General features: G+C 45.4%; 1 protein-coding gene and 1 non-coding gene across 2 annotated transcripts in view; both read left to right on the top strand.

The window, feature by feature from the left end:
- Positions 1–3050: 3050 nt before the first annotated feature.
- On the top strand, positions 3051–3196 carry LOC130852857 (U4 spliceosomal RNA). The gene has a single exon (XR_009053560.1). It is a non-coding gene; the product is annotated as a U4 spliceosomal RNA (small nuclear RNA).
- Positions 3197–6358: 3162 nt separating this feature from the next.
- FBLN5 (fibulin 5) overlaps positions 6359–18782 on the top strand; it is a 78138-nt gene continuing 65714 nt past the window's right edge. The window contains exons 1-4 of the mRNA XM_057732738.1: positions 6359–6887; positions 11983–12037; positions 14258–14309; positions 17655–17909. Coding sequence (XP_057588721.1) covers positions 6871–6887; positions 11983–12037; positions 14258–14309; positions 17655–17909 — 379 coding nt within the window. The 5' untranslated portion in view covers positions 6359–6870. The remainder of the gene's footprint in view (positions 6888–11982; positions 12038–14257; positions 14310–17654; positions 17910–18782) is intronic.

The raw sequence follows: 18782 nt of genomic DNA, 5'->3' as shown, positions 1-18782 counted from the left end.
TGTCGCTCCCTCTAGGACTGCACTTGCCAACTGCAGCTCCTGTATTGAAAAATATTGATGATGGTAAACATCCATTCTCCACAGAATTGCTACTTGAGAAATTAATACTTCCATTTTTATGTCTTTTCACTTTTTTTTCCCCTCAGACATTAGTTTCAGTTGATGAAAAGTAATTTGACCCCTGCAGTCATCCTTTAGTGTGTGTGTGTGTGTGTGTGTGTGTGTGTGTGTGTGAAATATTTTAAACATTTAAGAATAGACAATAAGAATATTAGGAGGGACCTCTGGCCAGGGCAGTGTGAAGAGGTCAGCCAATCCTCCCTACAAAAAACAAGTATAAAACAAGATGGTCAAAAACAGCCATTTGGGGCTCTGGTAATTGACCAGTGTTATGCCCTTCCTTGGCTCATGCCCACCTACTTGCACTGTTGACCAATCAGTGCCTCAATGTAAAGAGAGGGCGAGAGAGCAGAGAGCGAGGGAGCTAACCTTTGCTGAGAGCTTACTGTGCCTTGGCACCTGCTAGGTGCTTTATAAATACCATCTCCTTTACAACCCCATGATACATTTTTGCTCCTATTCTATAGCTGACAACTTGAAGCTCAGCAAGGTTCAAAACTTGCTGAGGGTCCTGTATTTGTCAGGCTTCTCCAGAGAAACAGAACCAATACTTTTAAAGCTCATTATATGTTTAACGTAAGCGTGACAATGAGGGCAGAAACCGTGAAGGATGGGATTAAGTCACCTAAATAGGTAAGAATGCAAAAATGTATGTGTTTCCAAAAGTGTCATAAACAAGATTAAAAGGCAAAAGACAAACTGAGGAAAATATTTGCAGCATAAATGGCAATGCAGAAATATCTTCACTGTGGAAGTAAAGATGGGAAAAGAAAGTAGAGAAATGGAGCATTCAGTTGATGTTCCTAAGGGTTTCTGGCAGAGGTTGCCGCTTGTCCTCTGATGTCCATTCCCTGCTTTCACAGGAAGAGAACTCCAGATGTTTATTTTTATTTTATTTTTTAAATTAATTTATTGGCTACATTGGGTCTTCATTGCTGTGCGCTGGCTTTCTCTAGCTGCGGGGAGCGGGGATTACTCTTCATTGCAGGGATTACTCTTCACTGCAGTGCACAGGCTTCTCATTGTTGAGGCAGAGAACGGGCTCTAGAGCACAGGCCTGGTGCGCAGGCTTAACTGCTCCGTGGCATGTGGGATCTTCGCGGACCAGGGCTTGAACCCGTGTCCTCTGCATTGACAGGTGGATTCTTAACCACTGTGCCACCAGGAAAGCCTGAGAACTCCAGATTTTTAGGTAAGTAGGTTTGTGATCTCTCAGAACATAGACTACATCTCCCAGCACCCCTTGCATCTAGGTGTGGCTTTCAATTTCTATCCCACTTCCTGAATTGTGGGTGTGGTTGTGGCGTGCCATTTTGGACCAGGCAGAGGAAAGTCTAGAGATTGCCAAGCAACAAGATGGAAGGAGCTTGAATCTCTGGTACGTTAAAGAGAGAGCTGCCATTCTAGTTAGCCCTAGACCGCCAACCTACAGAGCATAGTATGAGAACACATTTTACCATCAAACATAATGAACTATTTCTATTAAAAAAAGGAACCACAAACCAGCACCCTTTAAAACCCCAAACCAAAACCACCACTAGAGTGGAATCCTTTTGACTTTTTTATTAGTTCACAGGGAGTGAACTAATTACTCTATCTTGGTGTTAGGACAGGAGAGGAAATGGACTTGGGGAGATACCCCATAAGGAGTTGAACATTTTGGTCTGCAGAGCAAGAGAGAAGTCAGGGATGGTGAGAGGTATTTGTTTGAGAGTCATGTGCAAAATGCTGACAGTTTATGGGAACTATGTCCTATAACAACTATGGGACCAGTGATTATTCCCAGGACAAGAGGGTAGTGAGAAAGAGCAGAAACGCTGGATCTAACTTTGGGGGTCTCTTTGGTTATCAGGGAGGAAGAGAAGCAAAGGGAGGGGTGGGGCTGGAGGAAATGTCATCAGAATTACATGGGGAAAAACAGGGTAACAGTTGTGGACAAAAGAGAGAAGATAGGTCATCAATGGTCAAACACTCCAAAAGACAAAGGAACAGTTAGAATGGAGGAAAGGTCATTGTATTTGGCCATGAGGTCACTAGGAAACTCAGGGAGCACCATCTTGGGTGACTGGTGGGGACCTGGTGAGATTTCAGAGGGTGAAGGTGATACTATAGGTGGTGAGGAGGTGACTGACACATACTCACTGAGAAGCCTGATGCAGGGAGGAGGAGCCCGGAAGCCACTAGGGCATCAGGACAGCGATTTCCCGCCTCTGCAGGGTGGGAGGACCTGTGGAGTGGGGCTGCTGCCCAACGTCGTTCTTTGGCGTTGGCTGTCATTTTAGTGTTCAGACTGTTTTGGGCCAAGTTTGGACAATGTAAAAAGTGAAAGGCTTTATTACTACTAAAAAAGTAGAGAAGTTAATGATGGAAGGGCCTGGGGAGTTCTGGAGTGTTCCTGAGGAGCGAGGACGAAGGGCAGGAACCAGCTACGTAAGCAGTAAGTCAGGGGAAGCAACGCTTGGCCAGCTGCAGGCAGTGAGGGCTCCAGAACCAGACAGGCTCGGTTTTAGCTTGGATTTGGTCAAACAGTAAACATGTTGTCTGTGTGGCTCTGATCTCTCTTGGTCTCTTTCTTCCTCTGCAAAACGGAGAGTTTCCTATTTGACAGAGTTATTGTGGGAGTCAAAGGAGAGGGTGGTGTGTAGACCCCAGCACAACCATAGATACTTAATAATGTCCCCTTCCACGTTTTGCATTCGCTCCTAGAAAGGCATTGAAAGGTAGTTATTCTTGGACAGTGAAAAAATGAACAATTTAGTATTAATCATCAAAATCTATCATTGTCTAATTTTGTGAATTTCACCCCCCACCCCACCCCCCAATCTGAACCATTACCTTAAAAAAAAAAAATAGTGAGCAAACTGAGCTTGGTTGGAGCCAGGAAAGTCCCATTTAGCAGGTGATAACCTCTTACATTTATACTACAATTTAGCTTTGCTCAGTGGCAGTACTGTGGCCAGTGAGGTTTATCCAAGGCACAATTACTGCTAATTGAAAACTTTTCCCTGTACTACAATTTACATGTTTTAAGTCATTCTGTAGTTGTGATGTATTTGATTCTGATGATGGGAGTCAGGGCAGAGGTTGGCATCCTTATTTCGCAACTGAAAAACAAACAAAAAAACACTTAGGAAAGGAAGTGCTGAGAAACCAACCAGACTCACTTGGTAGTTCATGCTCAACAAATCTCATTTTCTTTTTTAAAACAGAATTGCTAAAGCAGGAAATGCGATAAAACTGTGCATTTTGATGTTAGCAGGACATTTGACAAAGTCTCTCACCCAGTCTTTGTGAAGAGGTTGGAGAAATGTAGGCCGAGTGAGAGAAGTTGGTGGCATCCTGAATTAGACAATCAGCAGTGACCCCAAAATGCTGAAGAAAGAAGTGGATCAGTGTTGACCTGGACCAAGCACTTTACTCCAGCGCCTGTCCCAGTAAATTTTTTTATTGATAACTCTGATAAAGTCACGAAAGTCAAGGTCAACGTATCTGGAGTTGTTAAAGCTGGGAGTCATACTTAATACTTTAGATAGGAGAATTCATCTTGAGAAAGATCTTGAACAATGGACAAAAATTTAATACGGACACACGCAAAACCTGTTCTCCCTTAAAAAGAATTAGCAACCCAAGTGCGGGATGGAAGAGATGGTATTAAGCAGCCTGTGGACTCCGGGTGATTTCACTGGTGCAAGTTCAGTGCAAATCAAGAGGTGATGCAGCCCAGGGAGGAGGAAACAGACCAGGCTGCTGCAGGGTCACATAACACATTCCGGGTGGGGTTGGGGTGGGCATTGTTCAGCCGGGGGAAGAGAGTACCAGCAGGGGCAAGGGGTAGAACTGTTTTCACAAAAAGGAAGTTGGTTATGTAGAAGAGGGAATAGCCCGTGGCTGCAGAGGGGAGTGTCAGAATCCATGGAAGGTGGATCCACGTAGGCAAGCAGATTTGGATTCAGTGCAGGACAGAACTTTTTAGCAATTTGACCTGCTCAACAGTGAGCGGGGCTGTTTGGTCCATGGAAGTGGATAATTTACCAGTTATTAAAGATATTTTGGAGAGGAGTTTGTAGGGATGGGAATTTAGACACAGTGACCATTGCGAGGACAACTAACATTTATTTCATTCCCACAGCCACCCTGAGAGGTAAATAGTATCTCCATTTTTCAGATGAGGAAACCGAGATGCCTAAAGGTTAAGTGATTTGTCCAACGTCACCCAACAGGTAAGTGGCAAAATCAAGACTCAGGCTTTTATTGGAACTCTTATTCTCTCCTCTCTTCCAACCCTACAGTTTTAAGGTGGGAACAATCTCTGGTCCAAGATGGATCTCTGGACAGTTTTGCTTTCAAGACTCTCCATTTGCTCATGTAGAGAACAGTCATACTGATTTCCTCTCCCTCATTCTTCAGAAGGGTTATCCCTAGCTGCCTACCCAATTTCCTTCTTAGGAGACAAAAAAATGCTAACAGTTTCTCCTATATCCTTCTGGAGAGGTCTCTTCCATACACTTACAAGCAAGAAATTGTGTATATACATTTTTCTCAAATGGTGGCATGCTTTACACACAGTTCTACAACTTATTATACTTAATAACATATTTGATCTATGTGAAATTACCAATATTCTACCATTTTGACCTACAAAAGTTATTGGAAATCTTTCAATACCAGCCCATAAGGAACTGCTTCAGTCTTTTTAAAAAATGAAATGCAACATGCATAAGACTTCACAAATCTCAAGCGTACCCACCCCTGTGGAACCAGCATCCAGATGAATAATTAGAGTATCACCAGCACCCAGAAGGTGCCTTGCACCCCCTCCCAGTCATTACCTCATTCTGAATTCTATATCAAAGATGTCACCCAGTATGTACACTTTTATGTCCAGCTTTTTTATTGGTTGCCCAGTAGTCTGTTTTTGGAAGCCGCTTACTTTATTTAACCCTATTGATGCCTAATGATGGGTGATAAGTCTCTTTGTACTCCTTTTTGCTAATTCCAAGCAATGAGAGCAATCAACAACCTTGAAAATATAATGTATTTTAAAAGTATTTTATTATGGGAAATGTCCAACACGTATAAAGTAAATAGAATAGTATAATGGACACTCAGTTTCAAAAACTATCAACATTCTTCCATTCTCATTGAATGTATTTTCATGAGTAGGATTCCATTTACTTACCCCCCAAAAAATGCCCTTTAAGAAGGCTACATATGCAGACTTTAGAGTCTCAGCTGTGTGACCATGGGGAAGTTACCTAACCTCTCTTCACTCCCTCCAATGCAATGCAGGTAATAATTCCTACTGCACAGAGTTATGATGGGGAGAAAGGACCTCATCAGCGCTTTCCCAGCTGGAGGCAGGGCTGTGTTGAGGGGCCCAAGGGAAGAAGCAGGTGGGGAAGGAGGGACTCGAATCACTGCCAATCCATTTTCATCTTTTAAAGAATAGTGTCTTTGGTAAGATTTCATCTGATAAAAAGGGATCTAACGCTTAAAAAAGAAAAGGAAAAGAAAGAAGGAAAAAGAAATAGTGTGAAACTACCAATATAACAAATGGAAAGGACTTAGCATAGTGCTTTTGTTACTGTTACCATCCATCGTTCGGCTTCCCCTTATTGTCCTTTTGCCCTTTCAGATCACCTTGTTACTTGTAAAAATCACTTTCAAGCCAAGGGACACTTTTTTTTTTTTCATTTTAAAAGGATTTCCCAGCTTTATTGCTATATAATTGACAATATAACACTGTGTAAGTTTAAGGTGTACAACGCGTTGATTCCGTACATGGACAATTTTTAATGAAAGCAAGAACATGCCCCGAGAATCAGGGGATGAGGGCGGGCCGGGGAGGGCGTCCTCCCCAAGGTTTGCATTGCACAAGCTGACGTCTGGAATCAGTGTCAGCCAGTTTCCATCCTCCTCCTCTTTCCCACCCCCTCAGGCTCCCCACCCCTTCTTCTGGAAAATCGTGAGTCTCCTTGCCGCTTACCCCAAGCCTCTGCTTCATTGGGTCTGGTTTCCCAATACATGAAAAGACTCTAGTCGGTGTCGCTGTGTTTGTCATGAGTTCAAGTTCTTCCTCTCCCAGAGGGGAATAACTTTCAGGGGTGTCCCCACTCCACGACCAAGTGCGGATGCTCTGGATCCCCGCCCCCGCCTCGGCCACGACCGACCGCCCAGCCTGGCGACCTCCTCCCGCAGTGGGAAGTAAAGGGTCAACAGGCCCTCCCAGCCCCCCCTGCACCCCACCCTCCTGCACTTGCCCGCCAATCGCCTCCGGTAGAGATGCTGGGAGTCCGAGTGCGGCTGCTCGGCCGCCCGGGAAAGGGCTCTCCTCCCAGCGCTGAGCACTTGGTCCTGGCAGACGCCCCAAGATTGTTGTGAGGAGTCTAGCCAGTTGGTGAGCGCTGTAATCTGAACCAGCTGTGTCCAGACTGAGGCCCCATTTGCATTGTTTAACATACTTAGAAAATGAAGTGTTCATTTTTAACATTCCTCCTCCAATTGGTTTAATGCTGAATTACTGAAGAGGGCTAAGCAAAACCAGGTGCTTTCTCTGTAGGCGCTCCAGTGGCCCGGAGGACCCAGGCTCTCCCCTTGTCCTCTCCTCGCCTCGCTGGCCCCCCTGGAATAAGAGTATCGGCGAGTCCCACAGGCCCAGAGGAGGCCGAAGTTCAGGAACTGCTCCAAGGGTACCGCGCTGAGAGCTCTTCCTCTTTCCCCCCTTGCTTCTCCTGCCCACACATCTTGGACATGCCAGGATTAAAAAGGTACGTTCTCTGCTCCGGACTTTTTCCTCCAGGGTCTGGAAACCTTACTGAAAACCCGATGGGTGGAAAATGGCTATGGCCGTGATTCAGGCTGTGTCAGGATATTGGAAAAGGCATTAGCTAGTGATGCAATGATATTGTTAATTATAAAAAGCTGCGCCTCTGTAATTTCCATCTTGAAGCCTTCTTTTGGGAGTGGGTATTTTATAAGACAGTTTCAGAAGCCAGCATCCGACAGAGGTCGGCAAAAATCTCAGAGCTTGATTCCTTCTTTTCCGAAAGAGCAGCACATTTGTGTGCTGTTTTAAGTTTTTTCTTTAAGTTTTTTTTTTTTTTAATTTGAGGGATCAATTACTAGTTCACTACCAATTATTTTGCTGCATCGGCTGCTGGGCAAGCAAACCGGCTAGCTGCACATCCTGGGGCTGGGTTTGCTCTATGTCTGTGTGGGCTTCTCAAAGGGCATGCGACCCAGAAGTCTCGAGCCAATGAAAAGTGGGGACTGCAGACAGAAATGCATGTAAGCAAACATTTTGATATTCTTTAAGGAAATTGCAGTTCCAGTCAAGTGATCCTTAAACTTTGAAGAACTTTATCTAGATTACATCTGCAGTTTTTATCCGGTGAACTCTTGAAAACGTAGCTGCTTTAGACAAAGTGCGTGTGTGTGTATGTGTGTGTGTGTATGTGTGTGCGCTCTGAAAATGAAGCTGTAATCCTGTCATCCTGGATCAGGAACCAGCACTTCTCTTGACAGACAGCCCTGAGATTCAGTTGGTCCCCGCCCCAGCTTTCCTCCCTCTTAAGGATGAAGCATAAAATAGGTGGACCCACCTGCTTCTGAAAGTTCCAGGGACCAGTCACGAGCATCAAAGGATCCCCAATGTTCTTGTAGTTAACTTATTTTGGAGTTTTCTAGAGTTTTTCATGACAAAGTACAACTCTTTGTGACGCTGTGAGAGCAGCAACACTTGAATGTTATTTCATTTTCAGAAAGCTGTCTCAATTAAGCCTGGAGCTTACTTGGCCTCCAGAACCCAGCTGTGGCTCTTCCAGGAGGCTGGGCTTGAGGCCGGGTCTCTCAGAGGAGACCTGTCCCGGGACTGCCCTCTCACCAAAGGGATTGGGGGAGTCTGGGCTAGGGGGAGAAATGGGGTTAGCATGCCTTTTCCACTAGGTCTTGAAGTTCACTGCATTCAGTCAGCCTGTTCTGTCTCCAACAAAAACGAGACAGGGTTTTATAACCAACTGAAAGGAAACTTCATGTGAAGAAACAGGAAAACATTGAAATTCATAATATACAGCCTGGAAAATAAATTTGTTATTGTTCTTTCATTCCTTCCAGATATAAATCTGGCCATTGCAAATATCAAAAAGCCCTGGGCTTTGGCTCTGCACTTTATAAGGTCAGAGCTGTCTCCAGCGTTCTAGAACCTGGCTCACGCAGGCACTCAGATGAAATGAAAACTTATGGGCTTTCAGGGTCTTTATTCTTTGGATGGAGCACTAGATGAAGGAAGTGGGCTTGCCTCTCTTAGCACCACGTTAGGGTCCTGCTTCCTCCGGACGTCAGCTTAATTCAAGGGCCCTCCAAGTACCCCAGTATTGCTGATTCACGTGAGCCTCATGTCATGGATTGAGTTTTTTTTTTTTCCTTTTTCTCTTTTTTAAGCTCTTTATTGGAATATAATTGCTTTACACTCTTGTACCAACTTTTGAGGTACACCAAAGTCAATCAGCTGTATTTATACACATATCCCCATATCCCCTCCCTCCCGTGACTCCCTCCCACCCTCCCCATCCTGGCCCTCTAAGGCATCACCCATCATCGAGTTGATCTCCCTTTGTTATATAGCAACTTCCCACCAGCTACCTATTTTACAGTTGGTAGTGTAAATATGTCTATGCTACTCTCTCACTTTGTCTCAGCTTCCCCTTCACTCCTCCCCCCGCCCCAACCCCACTGCCAACCCCCTGTCCTCCAGTCCATTCTCTGCATCTGCAATGGATTGAGTTTTGTAGTCTATTGAACACTCTTTTTCTGAAGGGAAGGATTGTAAAGGGAAGGTGTACATTGACAGTACAGGTCACTAAATCCAAACAGGTCCCAGGTCTACTGCTTTACTGAAGAAACCTTTGAGATCACCTCCTCCAGGAAGCCTTCCCTGACCTTCCATTTCCTACCCTCAGCCTGGCTCTCCTGGCACTCAGTGGATATTACTATCAGAGCCCTAACCAAAGTGTCTAGACGTTATTGGTTCATGTGGCTCTCCAACCAGCTCTCCAGGGCAGTGTCTGGGTCATAGTTTTGTAGTTTTTCTGCCTGCCTAGGGTCCTTGCCTGCAGGTAGTAGTTGCTCAGATAAACCCCTGTTGAGCTCAATACTAATAGCACCAAATAAAGCTCTGTACTTGCATAGATTTTTTTAAACCACCTTAACAATTTTCAAGTGTTTGGTTTAGTAGTGTGAAGTACGAGGGTGAGTCAAAAATTGTCCGCACTCTGGCTGTGGAATTTATTTTAACTAACTTTTAGAAAAGACAAATACATCATTTTTCGACATAATCTCCTTGCTTTTCAATACACTTTTCCATCTGTCAACAAGCTTTTGTATTACCTCATTAAAAAATATTTTAGGCTGAGCTGTGAGCCTCGAATGCACCGCTCTCTTCACTTCTTCATCAGAAGTAAATCTTCATCCTCGTAGGGCTGCTTTCAGGGAACCAAACAGTCTGAAAGTCTGATGGAGCAAGATCAGGACTATAGGGGGGAGGCTTTAACACCTCAAGACGAAGTTTTTGCAGAGTGTTGACAGTGTGGGCAGTGTATATGGACGTGCACACCCACAAAAACAAATCACTGCATGTTGCTCTTCTTTCGTGCAGATCACAAGTGGGGCATCCATTTTTGCTCACACCGCAGTTACAAATGAACTGATGTAAGATGTTTACATCTGCACAGCAACGACTGGGGAGACAGTAGCCTTGAACGGAAAGCGCTGATAAGACAGTATGGCCAACAGAAGTGTTTTTGTTTTTTGTTTCTTTTAAAATAAGTTTTATTTAGTTATTTATTTATTGGCTGCATTGGGTCTTTGTTGCTGTGCGCAGGCTTTCTCTTGTTGCGGAGCACAGGCTCTAGGCACGTGGGCTTCAGTAGTTGTGGCACGTGGGCTCAGTAGTTGTGGCTCGCAGGCTCTAGAGTGCAGACTCAGTAATTGTGGCTCACGGGCTTAGTTGCTCGGCGGCATGTGGGATCTTCCTGGACCAGAGCTTGAACCCATGTCCCCTGCATTGGCAGACAGATTCTTAACCACTGTGCCCCCAGGAAAACCCAACAACAGAAGTTTTAATATAACTGGAGTGCGGGTAATTTTTGACTCATGCTCGTACATTCACATTATTGTGCAATCAATCTCCAGAACTCTTTTCACCTTGAAAAACTGAAATTCTATACCCATAAACAACAATGCCCGAATCCCTCCTCCCCTCCCCTCCCTGCCCCGACACCCACCATTCCGCTTTCTGTCTATAATTTCGATTGGTCTTGGTCTGTCATATAAGTGGAATCAAGCAGTATTTGTCTTTTTGTGACTGGCTTGTTTCACTTAGCATAATGTCCTTGAGGTTTATCCATGTTGTAGCACTTGTCAGAACTTCTTTCCTTTCTAAGGCTGAATAATATTCCACTGTATGTATGTAGCATTATTGTTTATTCTTCTGTTGATGGACACTTGGGTTGCTTCCACCTTTTGGCTATTTGTGAATGATGCTGCTATGAACGTGGGTGTGCAAATATCTCTTTGAGACCTTGTTTTCAGTTCTTTTGTGCATATACCCAGGAGGGGGATTGCTGGATTATATAGCAGTTTCCTTTTTAATTTTCTGAGGAACCTCCAAACTGTTTTCCATAGTGACTGCACCAATTTATATTTCCACCAGCAAGGGTAGAAATGCACAAGGGTTCCTGTTTCTCCACATCTTCACCAACTCATCATTTTCCGCTTTTTTGGTTGTAGCCATCCCGTTGAACGTGAGGTGGTATTAATTGTGTATTTTTAAAGCTTATTGGTGACCGCGATTGTGTTGGTTGGAAGCTTGTGAATGCTGAAGAGTAGAAATGGCAGGCTCAGGGGTTGGTGGCTTGTGAAGATACAGTGTCTTGGCACCTCCTCCTAAGTGTCCCCTGTGCTCCTTCTTCTCAGGGCTGCCCAGGTCCCCGCACCCTCTCCTCCATCTGGGTCTGTGTGAGGCGTGCTCTGGGAGCACGTGCGTTCCCTGTGACACCTGTGCTCCGTGGAACTCACGTGCTTTGCGTTTCTGTCCTTTCCTTTCCTCTCATCATCTGGGGGCACGATGGCTCCCCCATGCTGTGGTTATTCCAGAGTGAAGACGTTCAAAACTCAGGCAGGTCCCCTTGCATTAGGAGTAAAGGCCAAGCAGCCGGTGAATACGTTGTTAATACCACTGTAATGGAGGTTAGATTTGTTCTTTGAAGCAGCAAGACCCTTTATTTTAAAAATGCCACCTTGGGCTTCCCTGGTGGCGCAGTGGTTAGGAATCTGCCTGCGAATGCAGGGGCACGGCTTAGATCCCTGGGCTGGGAAGATCCCACATGCCACGGAGCAAGTAAGCCCGAGAGCCACAACTACTGAGCCCACGTGCTGCAACTACTGAAGCCCGCACGCCTAGAGGCCGTGCTCCACAACAAGAGAAGCCACAATAATGAGAAGCCCGTGCACTGCAACTAAGAGTAGCCCCTGCTCGCCGCAACTAGAGAAAGCCCGTGTGCAACAAAGCATAACCAATGCAGCCAAGAATAAAAATAAAGTAAATCTTAAAAAAAAAATGCCACCTAACACATTATCCCAGCGTGAAACCAGTGGAAGGATGCAGAGTTCTGTTTGGGGTGGGTGGGGCATCTGGGGTTTCCCCCGCTTCTCTGGAGCATGCCCCCCCCATCCCCCCACCCAGTTACAAGCACAGGGTGAAGTCACCACTGTAAACACACAGGCAGTACAAGATGCACGTGTTACCCCAGACCTGGGTCCTGGAAGTATCTTGGGCATTTATATCGACTTCTTCCTCCCCCACAGGATACTCACCGTGACCATTCTGGCTCTCTGTCTTCCAAGTCCTGGGAATGCACAGGTAAGATTTTTATTTTGTTACTTGTCAGGAACTGTGTTAGAAACCAGGATGAGGGTGTCCAGCCATGCATTCTAGAATCCTAGGATTGTGTCGTTCACCTACACCGAGCTCTTCATTGTACAGAGATTAAAGCTGGGGCTCTGGGAAGTTGAGAATTGCCCCAGGTGACATAGTTGAGTGGCAGGGCTGGACCTCAGTGTTCTGGTTCCTAATCATCAGGTCAGACTCCCTCAGTTGAGTCCCGTGTGTATGTGTGTGTGTGGGGGGGGTCTTGACTTACCATAAGTGTTAAAAAGTCAAAGATGCTCTGGATTTTATGGGCAAGGGTGCCCCATTGGTGCCTGCATGTGGCCCATGTAGGTGGGTGTGTCCCACAGACACGCATCCCTGCTGGAGGAAGTTGCCAGAGGAAATCCAACATGTCATGTGGAGTGACTCAGCTCCCAACCCATGAGGACCCACCACCTCTGGCCCAGGCCCCTGGGAGGAGTGTGGAGGGGAAGCTTAGGCTCCTGGGTGTCTGTGTTGGGAAGCCTGCGCCGTCCTGGCTTTACAAAGTGATACTTGTGTCAGGCCTTGAGAAATGCGGGCAGATCCTTCCAGAGGAGCTCTGGGCAGCCTCTCTGCATCTCCAGCTCAGAAATGAGAGAACCCCCACCTCTGATCAGGGCTGAGGGGCCATGTAGTCAAATGGAATTGCACACTCATTTGTGTGAACATATAGAAGACATTACAAAATCACCAACACAGCCTCTCTAACAGTTGGTTACAGCTCAACACTTCAGAGCCCTGAAATGAAACCAACAAAAATCTCACTAAGTAGACCATCAGTCTCCCAAATTTTCAGGGTATAGGAAGGAACTATTAGAATTTCAATTGACATTTATTTTGATCACATCCTTTCAATGTTTTTCCCTTCATATTAAAAATTTTGAAATATGTTTAATTGGAGGTGGAGAGGATCTTGGAAAGAGTACCAAAGACTTTTAGACCTTGGAAGGACCTTGACATCCTCTAATCTAGCTCTGTGGTGACAGCTGACATCTAGATCTAGAGAGGGCGGTAGTTATAATACAGTGTTTATTGCATTATAGGCACTTTACATGCATTAACAATTTAGTCCTACAACCACTCAGAAGTAAGTACTATCATCCCCATGTTATAGATGAGAAAACTGAGGCATAGAAAAGTTATGCAGTGAGTAGGGACTAGAGTGAGAATTTGAAGCCACGCAGTGGACTTGAACCCACACCTGCACTTCGTCGGGGAGCCAGGGCTATGACTCGAGTCTCCCCTGGTTTCCTGAACTTTATGGCGCAGCCTCCTGGCTCATCCACTCCATTTCTTTTGCCCCAAGGGTCCTAAGATACCTGAACCTACTCCCAGGAATGCAGCTAAATCTGTCATCTCCACAGACCGACCATAGCTCAGGGAAGTTGAACCTCCCAAACCGTAGGGAAGGCCAGGGAAGGGGCCTCCACAGGCAAAACCACACCTCCTTGACTTATTCCTATAACATATCAGCTCTAGGGGTGGTTGTCGATCCCACGAGATTTTTCTAAATGCATGAAGTTGTAACTCAAGCTGTATGTGAAGCCTGAAACCCTCGGGGACTATGGAGACCTGGCTGTCTCTGGAAGCATCTTTGTGTAATTATCTTCCTGAGGTTAAAATGGAAGAATTTCCCCAATTCTATTTTTCTTAGAAAACTGACTACATCACTGTGTAGATTTATTTTATACACAGACCTCCTAATCAAGTAGAGGATTTCACAGGGGTCGAAGAGCTCACGCTGGGCGTTGATAAGGGGTTTAATCACACCCAAAGAAAGAGAGTGGTCACCCTTAAAGCAGTCCTGTTCCCTCCCAGAAAGGGATGGGCACAGGGCAAGCCTCACTGGGCACATCAGATGCGATTTGTGTTGCTCTTCATAACTGGAGCAGGAAAAAGCCCTGATAACCATCTGCTTAAAATGGGCATTTTGAAGCAATGATGCAGGAACTTAAAAGGTAATGCTAAGTGTAAAATGATTATAAGAAAATACCCAAGAAAGGGACAAATAGGGATTATAACACAGATGTTGGTATTATAAATGCCTTGTTTCTTTACCCATCTCCGGTACTTTCTGTGATGCACTTAGAATACTTTTATAGTAAAAACAAACAAAGTAAGTAAGTTAGTAAAATGACCTCTCCTCTTTCTCTCTCTCCCTTCCTGCAGCAACAATGCACTAACGGCTTTGACCTGGACCGCCCATCAGGACAGTGTTTAGGTAGGCAGCCCCTGAAGATCCTTCGCTGGGTGGGGGTGCAAGGACAGCCCGATCGCAGGGCCATTTCTCCCTCAGCCTTCGTTCAGTACTGTCAAATCTGTATCAGCCTTGTCCACGGAAGAAAACAGTGCCACGGGACGGTTGAAACCAATGATCACCTTCTTTGTGCCCAGCACTGGGTAAGCCCTGCAGTGGGGCAAAGATGAGGGAGAATTGATTCCTGTCCTCAAGGAGCTCTCCATCTGTGTCAGTTTCCCAGGGCTGCCATAACAAATTGCCGCAAACTTAGTGGCTTAAACAACATAAATATATGATCTCACGAGTGTACAGGTCAAAAGCCGATGGGCATTCTCCCAGGCTAACACTGAGGTGGTGGCAGGGCTGTGTGCCTTTCTGGAGGCTTGAGGGAAGACTCCATGTTCTTGCTCATGCATGTCATTGGCAGAATTCACGTTCTTTCTTTTATTTTTTTAATTGAGGTGTAATTGACATACAACACTGCATACGTTTAAGGTGTACAACCTGTTGACTTGATACACGTAATATTACAATGTGATGACCCCCACAGCTTAGGTTGCATCTCCCTCCCATCACATAATTACCATTTCTTTTTTGTGGTGAGAACATTCAGGATTTACTCTCTTAGCATTTTTCAAGTGTACGATGCAGCATTATTTATTATAATCACAATACTGTGCATTGTTTCCTTAGAACTTATCTTCTAACTGGAAGTTTGTACCCTTTACATCTCCCCATTTGCCCCACCCCCCAGCCCCTGATAACCACCATTCTCCTCTATTTCTCTAAATTTGGCCTTTTTGGATTCCATATATAAGTGATATTACATAGCATTTGTTTTTCTCTGTCTGCCTTATTTAATGTAGCACAGTGCCCTCAAGGTTCATCCAGGTTGCAAATGGCAGATTCTCCTTTTCTCATGGCTGAATAATATTCATATGATTATTATTGATATTATAATATTCATAGGATGGTAATATTAATAATATCACATCTATCTATCTATCCATCTACCTATCTATGTGTCTGTCTGCCTGCCTGTTTGTCTATCTATCTATCTACCTACCTATCTACCTATGTGTCTATCTATCTGTCTATCATCTATCTATCTATCTATCTATCTATCTATCTATCTATCTATCTATGTGTCTATCTATCTATCCACCCCAAGTCTTTATCCACTGATGCGCACCCATGTTGTTTCCATGTTTTGGCTATTGTAAATAATGCTTCAATCAACACGGCAGTACAGATACCTCTTCAAGATTCTGTTTTCACGTCGTTTGAATTTATTCCCAGAAGTGGAATTGCTGGATCATATGGTATTTCTAGGTTTAATTTTTGGAGGGACCTCCACACTGGTTTCCATAGTGCCTGCACCGATTTATATTCCCACAGAATTCGGTTTCTTGTGGTTGTAGGACCAAGGCCCCTGTTTGCTTGTTGGCTGTCGGCTGAAGGCCTTTCTCAGTTTCTAGAGGCCACCCTCTTCCTTGGCTCACAGCCCCCTCCTCCATCTTCAAAGCCATCAACTTAAGTCCCTCGTGTGTTTCTAATCTCTTCTTTTTCTGTTGCCTCATCTCTCTGACCAATCCTTCTGCCCCTCTTCTACTTTTAAGGATTTGATTTGTGTGATTTCGCTGGGCCCACCCAAATAATCTCAGATAATTCCCCCATCTCAAGGTCTTCTGATTAGCAACTTTAATTCCATTCCATCCATACCTGATTCCCCTTTGCCATGTCACCTAATGTAGCCACAGTTTCCAAGGATGAGGACAGACACTTTGGGGCTGTTCTCCTAGCACGCCATCTAGTGGGAGAGGTAGACTTAGACAGAGTGAACTGTACAGCGTAGAATAGTCATTGTCAAGATAAGGTAAAAGCAATCAGCCCTGCAGAAGAATGGGAGAGAGTGATGCCTTATGTCTGAGGTCAATAAAGAAAGCTTTCACAGAGGTCATATTTGAATTGGGTATTGAAGGATGAATAGAATCCTGAGAAGTGGTGTCCCAGGTAGTAGGAACAGCATAAGAGATGACCAGGGCATTGAAAAGACATTCAGAGTATAAAATAGCTTATTGTGGATGGAGCATGGGGTATAGAAAAAGAATAAGGCTCCCACCTTGGGGATATAGTTACCTTGTAAATTACATTTGATTTAGGCCAAATCACTTGTAGTCTCTGAGCTTAGGGTTGAGAAGAATGACAGGTGGTGAGGAACAAAACCTTGCCTTGGAAGATCTAGACTCGCCCTTTGACTTAAGGTGAAGGGGGGTGAGGATGCACTAAGGGATGCAGACAGAGGCTGCAGCCTCCTCTTCCAGCCCATTGGTTTTAATGATGATTTCAGGCTAGAAAGTGGGGCTCCACGCTTCCCTCTCTCGAGGTGGAAGTTGGCCCCGAGTCTCTCAGATGAGGTGGCTTGGGGCGAGCCATCAGGATTCAGGCCTCTCTCCCCCAACCTCCGGTCGCACATGGAGCAGACCCCAAGGCTGGTGAGAGGCCCCAGTGTGTGGGGTCAGGTCAGCTGCTCACGCTAGCGCCCCAGTTCAGGCCTCCCCTGTCCCTGGCCCCGCAAGGCTGATTTTCTAGAGAACCTACGCCCTGCCACTTCCACTTCCCACTCTAGACACAACAAACAGAGCACCAGCCTGGCTGGAAACAGGCCCTGTTTGTTGGCACCGTGTGAGCTGACTCTCAAGTAAGTCTCCACTTTCCTAACAAGTAACTAGCTCTCGGCCAAGCCTTGTCTTTCTGGATGCAAGGGACCCTTTCTCCCTGCCCAGCTGTTATTTGGCGTAGAAGTGGGTACAATTATTAGGTCCATCTCAGTGTCTCCCAAGTGCTGTATGGACACACAGGAGTACCAGAGATGTTTTTAGGTGATACATCCACAGAGAAACATTCTGTATTTTCATAGTTATATATTTATTTTTACTCTTACCTTCTATTTTTGATAATTGATTGTGTTTTTTCATTTGCTGTCGTGTAAGATGAAAAAAATGGTTACTTGGGTTTTCACTGTGGGTTCATTTAGAGAAAAGTTCTAAGCATGTGACGTACAGGTTTCGGTAGCTATGGCCCAGACATCATGATGGTGGTATTTGTGGCTGATGGTTGGGTGACACTTGTCAATTTGTTTCAATTCAGCCGACATTTGGGGAGAACCTGACGGCGATGAGCCAGGCACTGTCCTATGCGTTTGGGAGCAGATGCTGGTAAAGAGTGTTTTGGGGTCCTTCACAGCGCTCTCAGTACAGAGCTCTGCTGAAATGCGCACAATGGCCAAGAGGCCACTAACGCCTGTCCTTTCTGTGGCTCTTGCAGATATTGATGAGTGCCGGACCATCCCCGAGGCCTGCCGAGGAGACATGATGTGTGTTAACCAAAACGGCGGGTATTTATGTATCCCCCGAACAAACCCAGTGTATCGAGGGCCCTACTCCAACCCCTACTCGAACCCCTACTCGGGTTCGTACCCGGCAGCTGCACCCCCGCTGTCAGCTCCAAACTACCCCACGATTTCGAGGCCTCTCATGTGTCGCCTTGGATACCAGATGGATGAAAGCAACCAGTGTGTAGGTGAGTAGCCCAGCATCCTAGGTTTCCTCTCCATTGGTGAAGGCATTGTCCTAGTCCAGCAGGTCCACCCCAAATGGGATGTCAGCTCCCATGCAATGCCCCAGTGAAACATCCTACGTTGTTCCACGTGGTTCTTTCACTCTTAGCGGCCTGTATCTCTGGTGGGTACCCTCCCACCTAAGGAGGAGTTTAGCTTGCCATCTCATTGATTTCTCCAGAAAGCCAATTTGTTTTTTCTTTATTTTTATTTATCTATCTCTCATCTATCTATCGATCATCCATCTATGTATGTATTTATCTATCTACCATTCATCTGTGTATCTATCTTTTGATCATATCTTCATATCTGTCATCTATCTATTTGAAGACCAAGGTCATGTTTTCTCTCCTCTCTTTAATAACAAATATATCTGGTCAAAGTTAGTAAGTGAATCCCATAGAGAAGATCTAGAAAGGACCAGCTTTTTAGGCTCTTCAATATCACTCACCCTTGAATGGAATGTTTGCTCCTGAAATAAAAGAAGCCTTGAGAGCCAAGACCAACTGTTCTGGAAAGAAAGTGGGTTCTTTGGGTGGGGACCAATGTTCTTTTGACCAAAAGGAGCCTCACTGATGGGAGCTCATAGCAAGAGTAGACCTCGGGGAGGAAGGAGATGCCACATGCCATGAGGTCCCCAGGCTGTTGGCAAGTGGTGTGACGGGTGCCCTGGTGAGTGCTGGTGCTCTGTTGGCCAGTGTGGCCTTGGTGGAGGGTTACCTGGGATCCTCCCTCGTCACTTCAGCTTTGGTTGGACCAAAACTTTGCAGCTGTCTCCAGATTTGGGAGATGGTCTAGCGTGATGATGGCTTCAAAGTTTTTTGATCATAAATCCT

This window comes from Hippopotamus amphibius, chromosome 4 (genome assembly GCF_030028045.1).
Source record: "Hippopotamus amphibius kiboko isolate mHipAmp2 chromosome 4, mHipAmp2.hap2, whole genome shotgun sequence".
Taxonomy (NCBI): Eukaryota; Metazoa; Chordata; class Mammalia; order Artiodactyla; family Hippopotamidae; genus Hippopotamus; species Hippopotamus amphibius.
The sequence above is the reverse complement of the archived record's forward strand: the minus strand, read 5'-3'. Positions and strand labels throughout refer to the sequence as shown.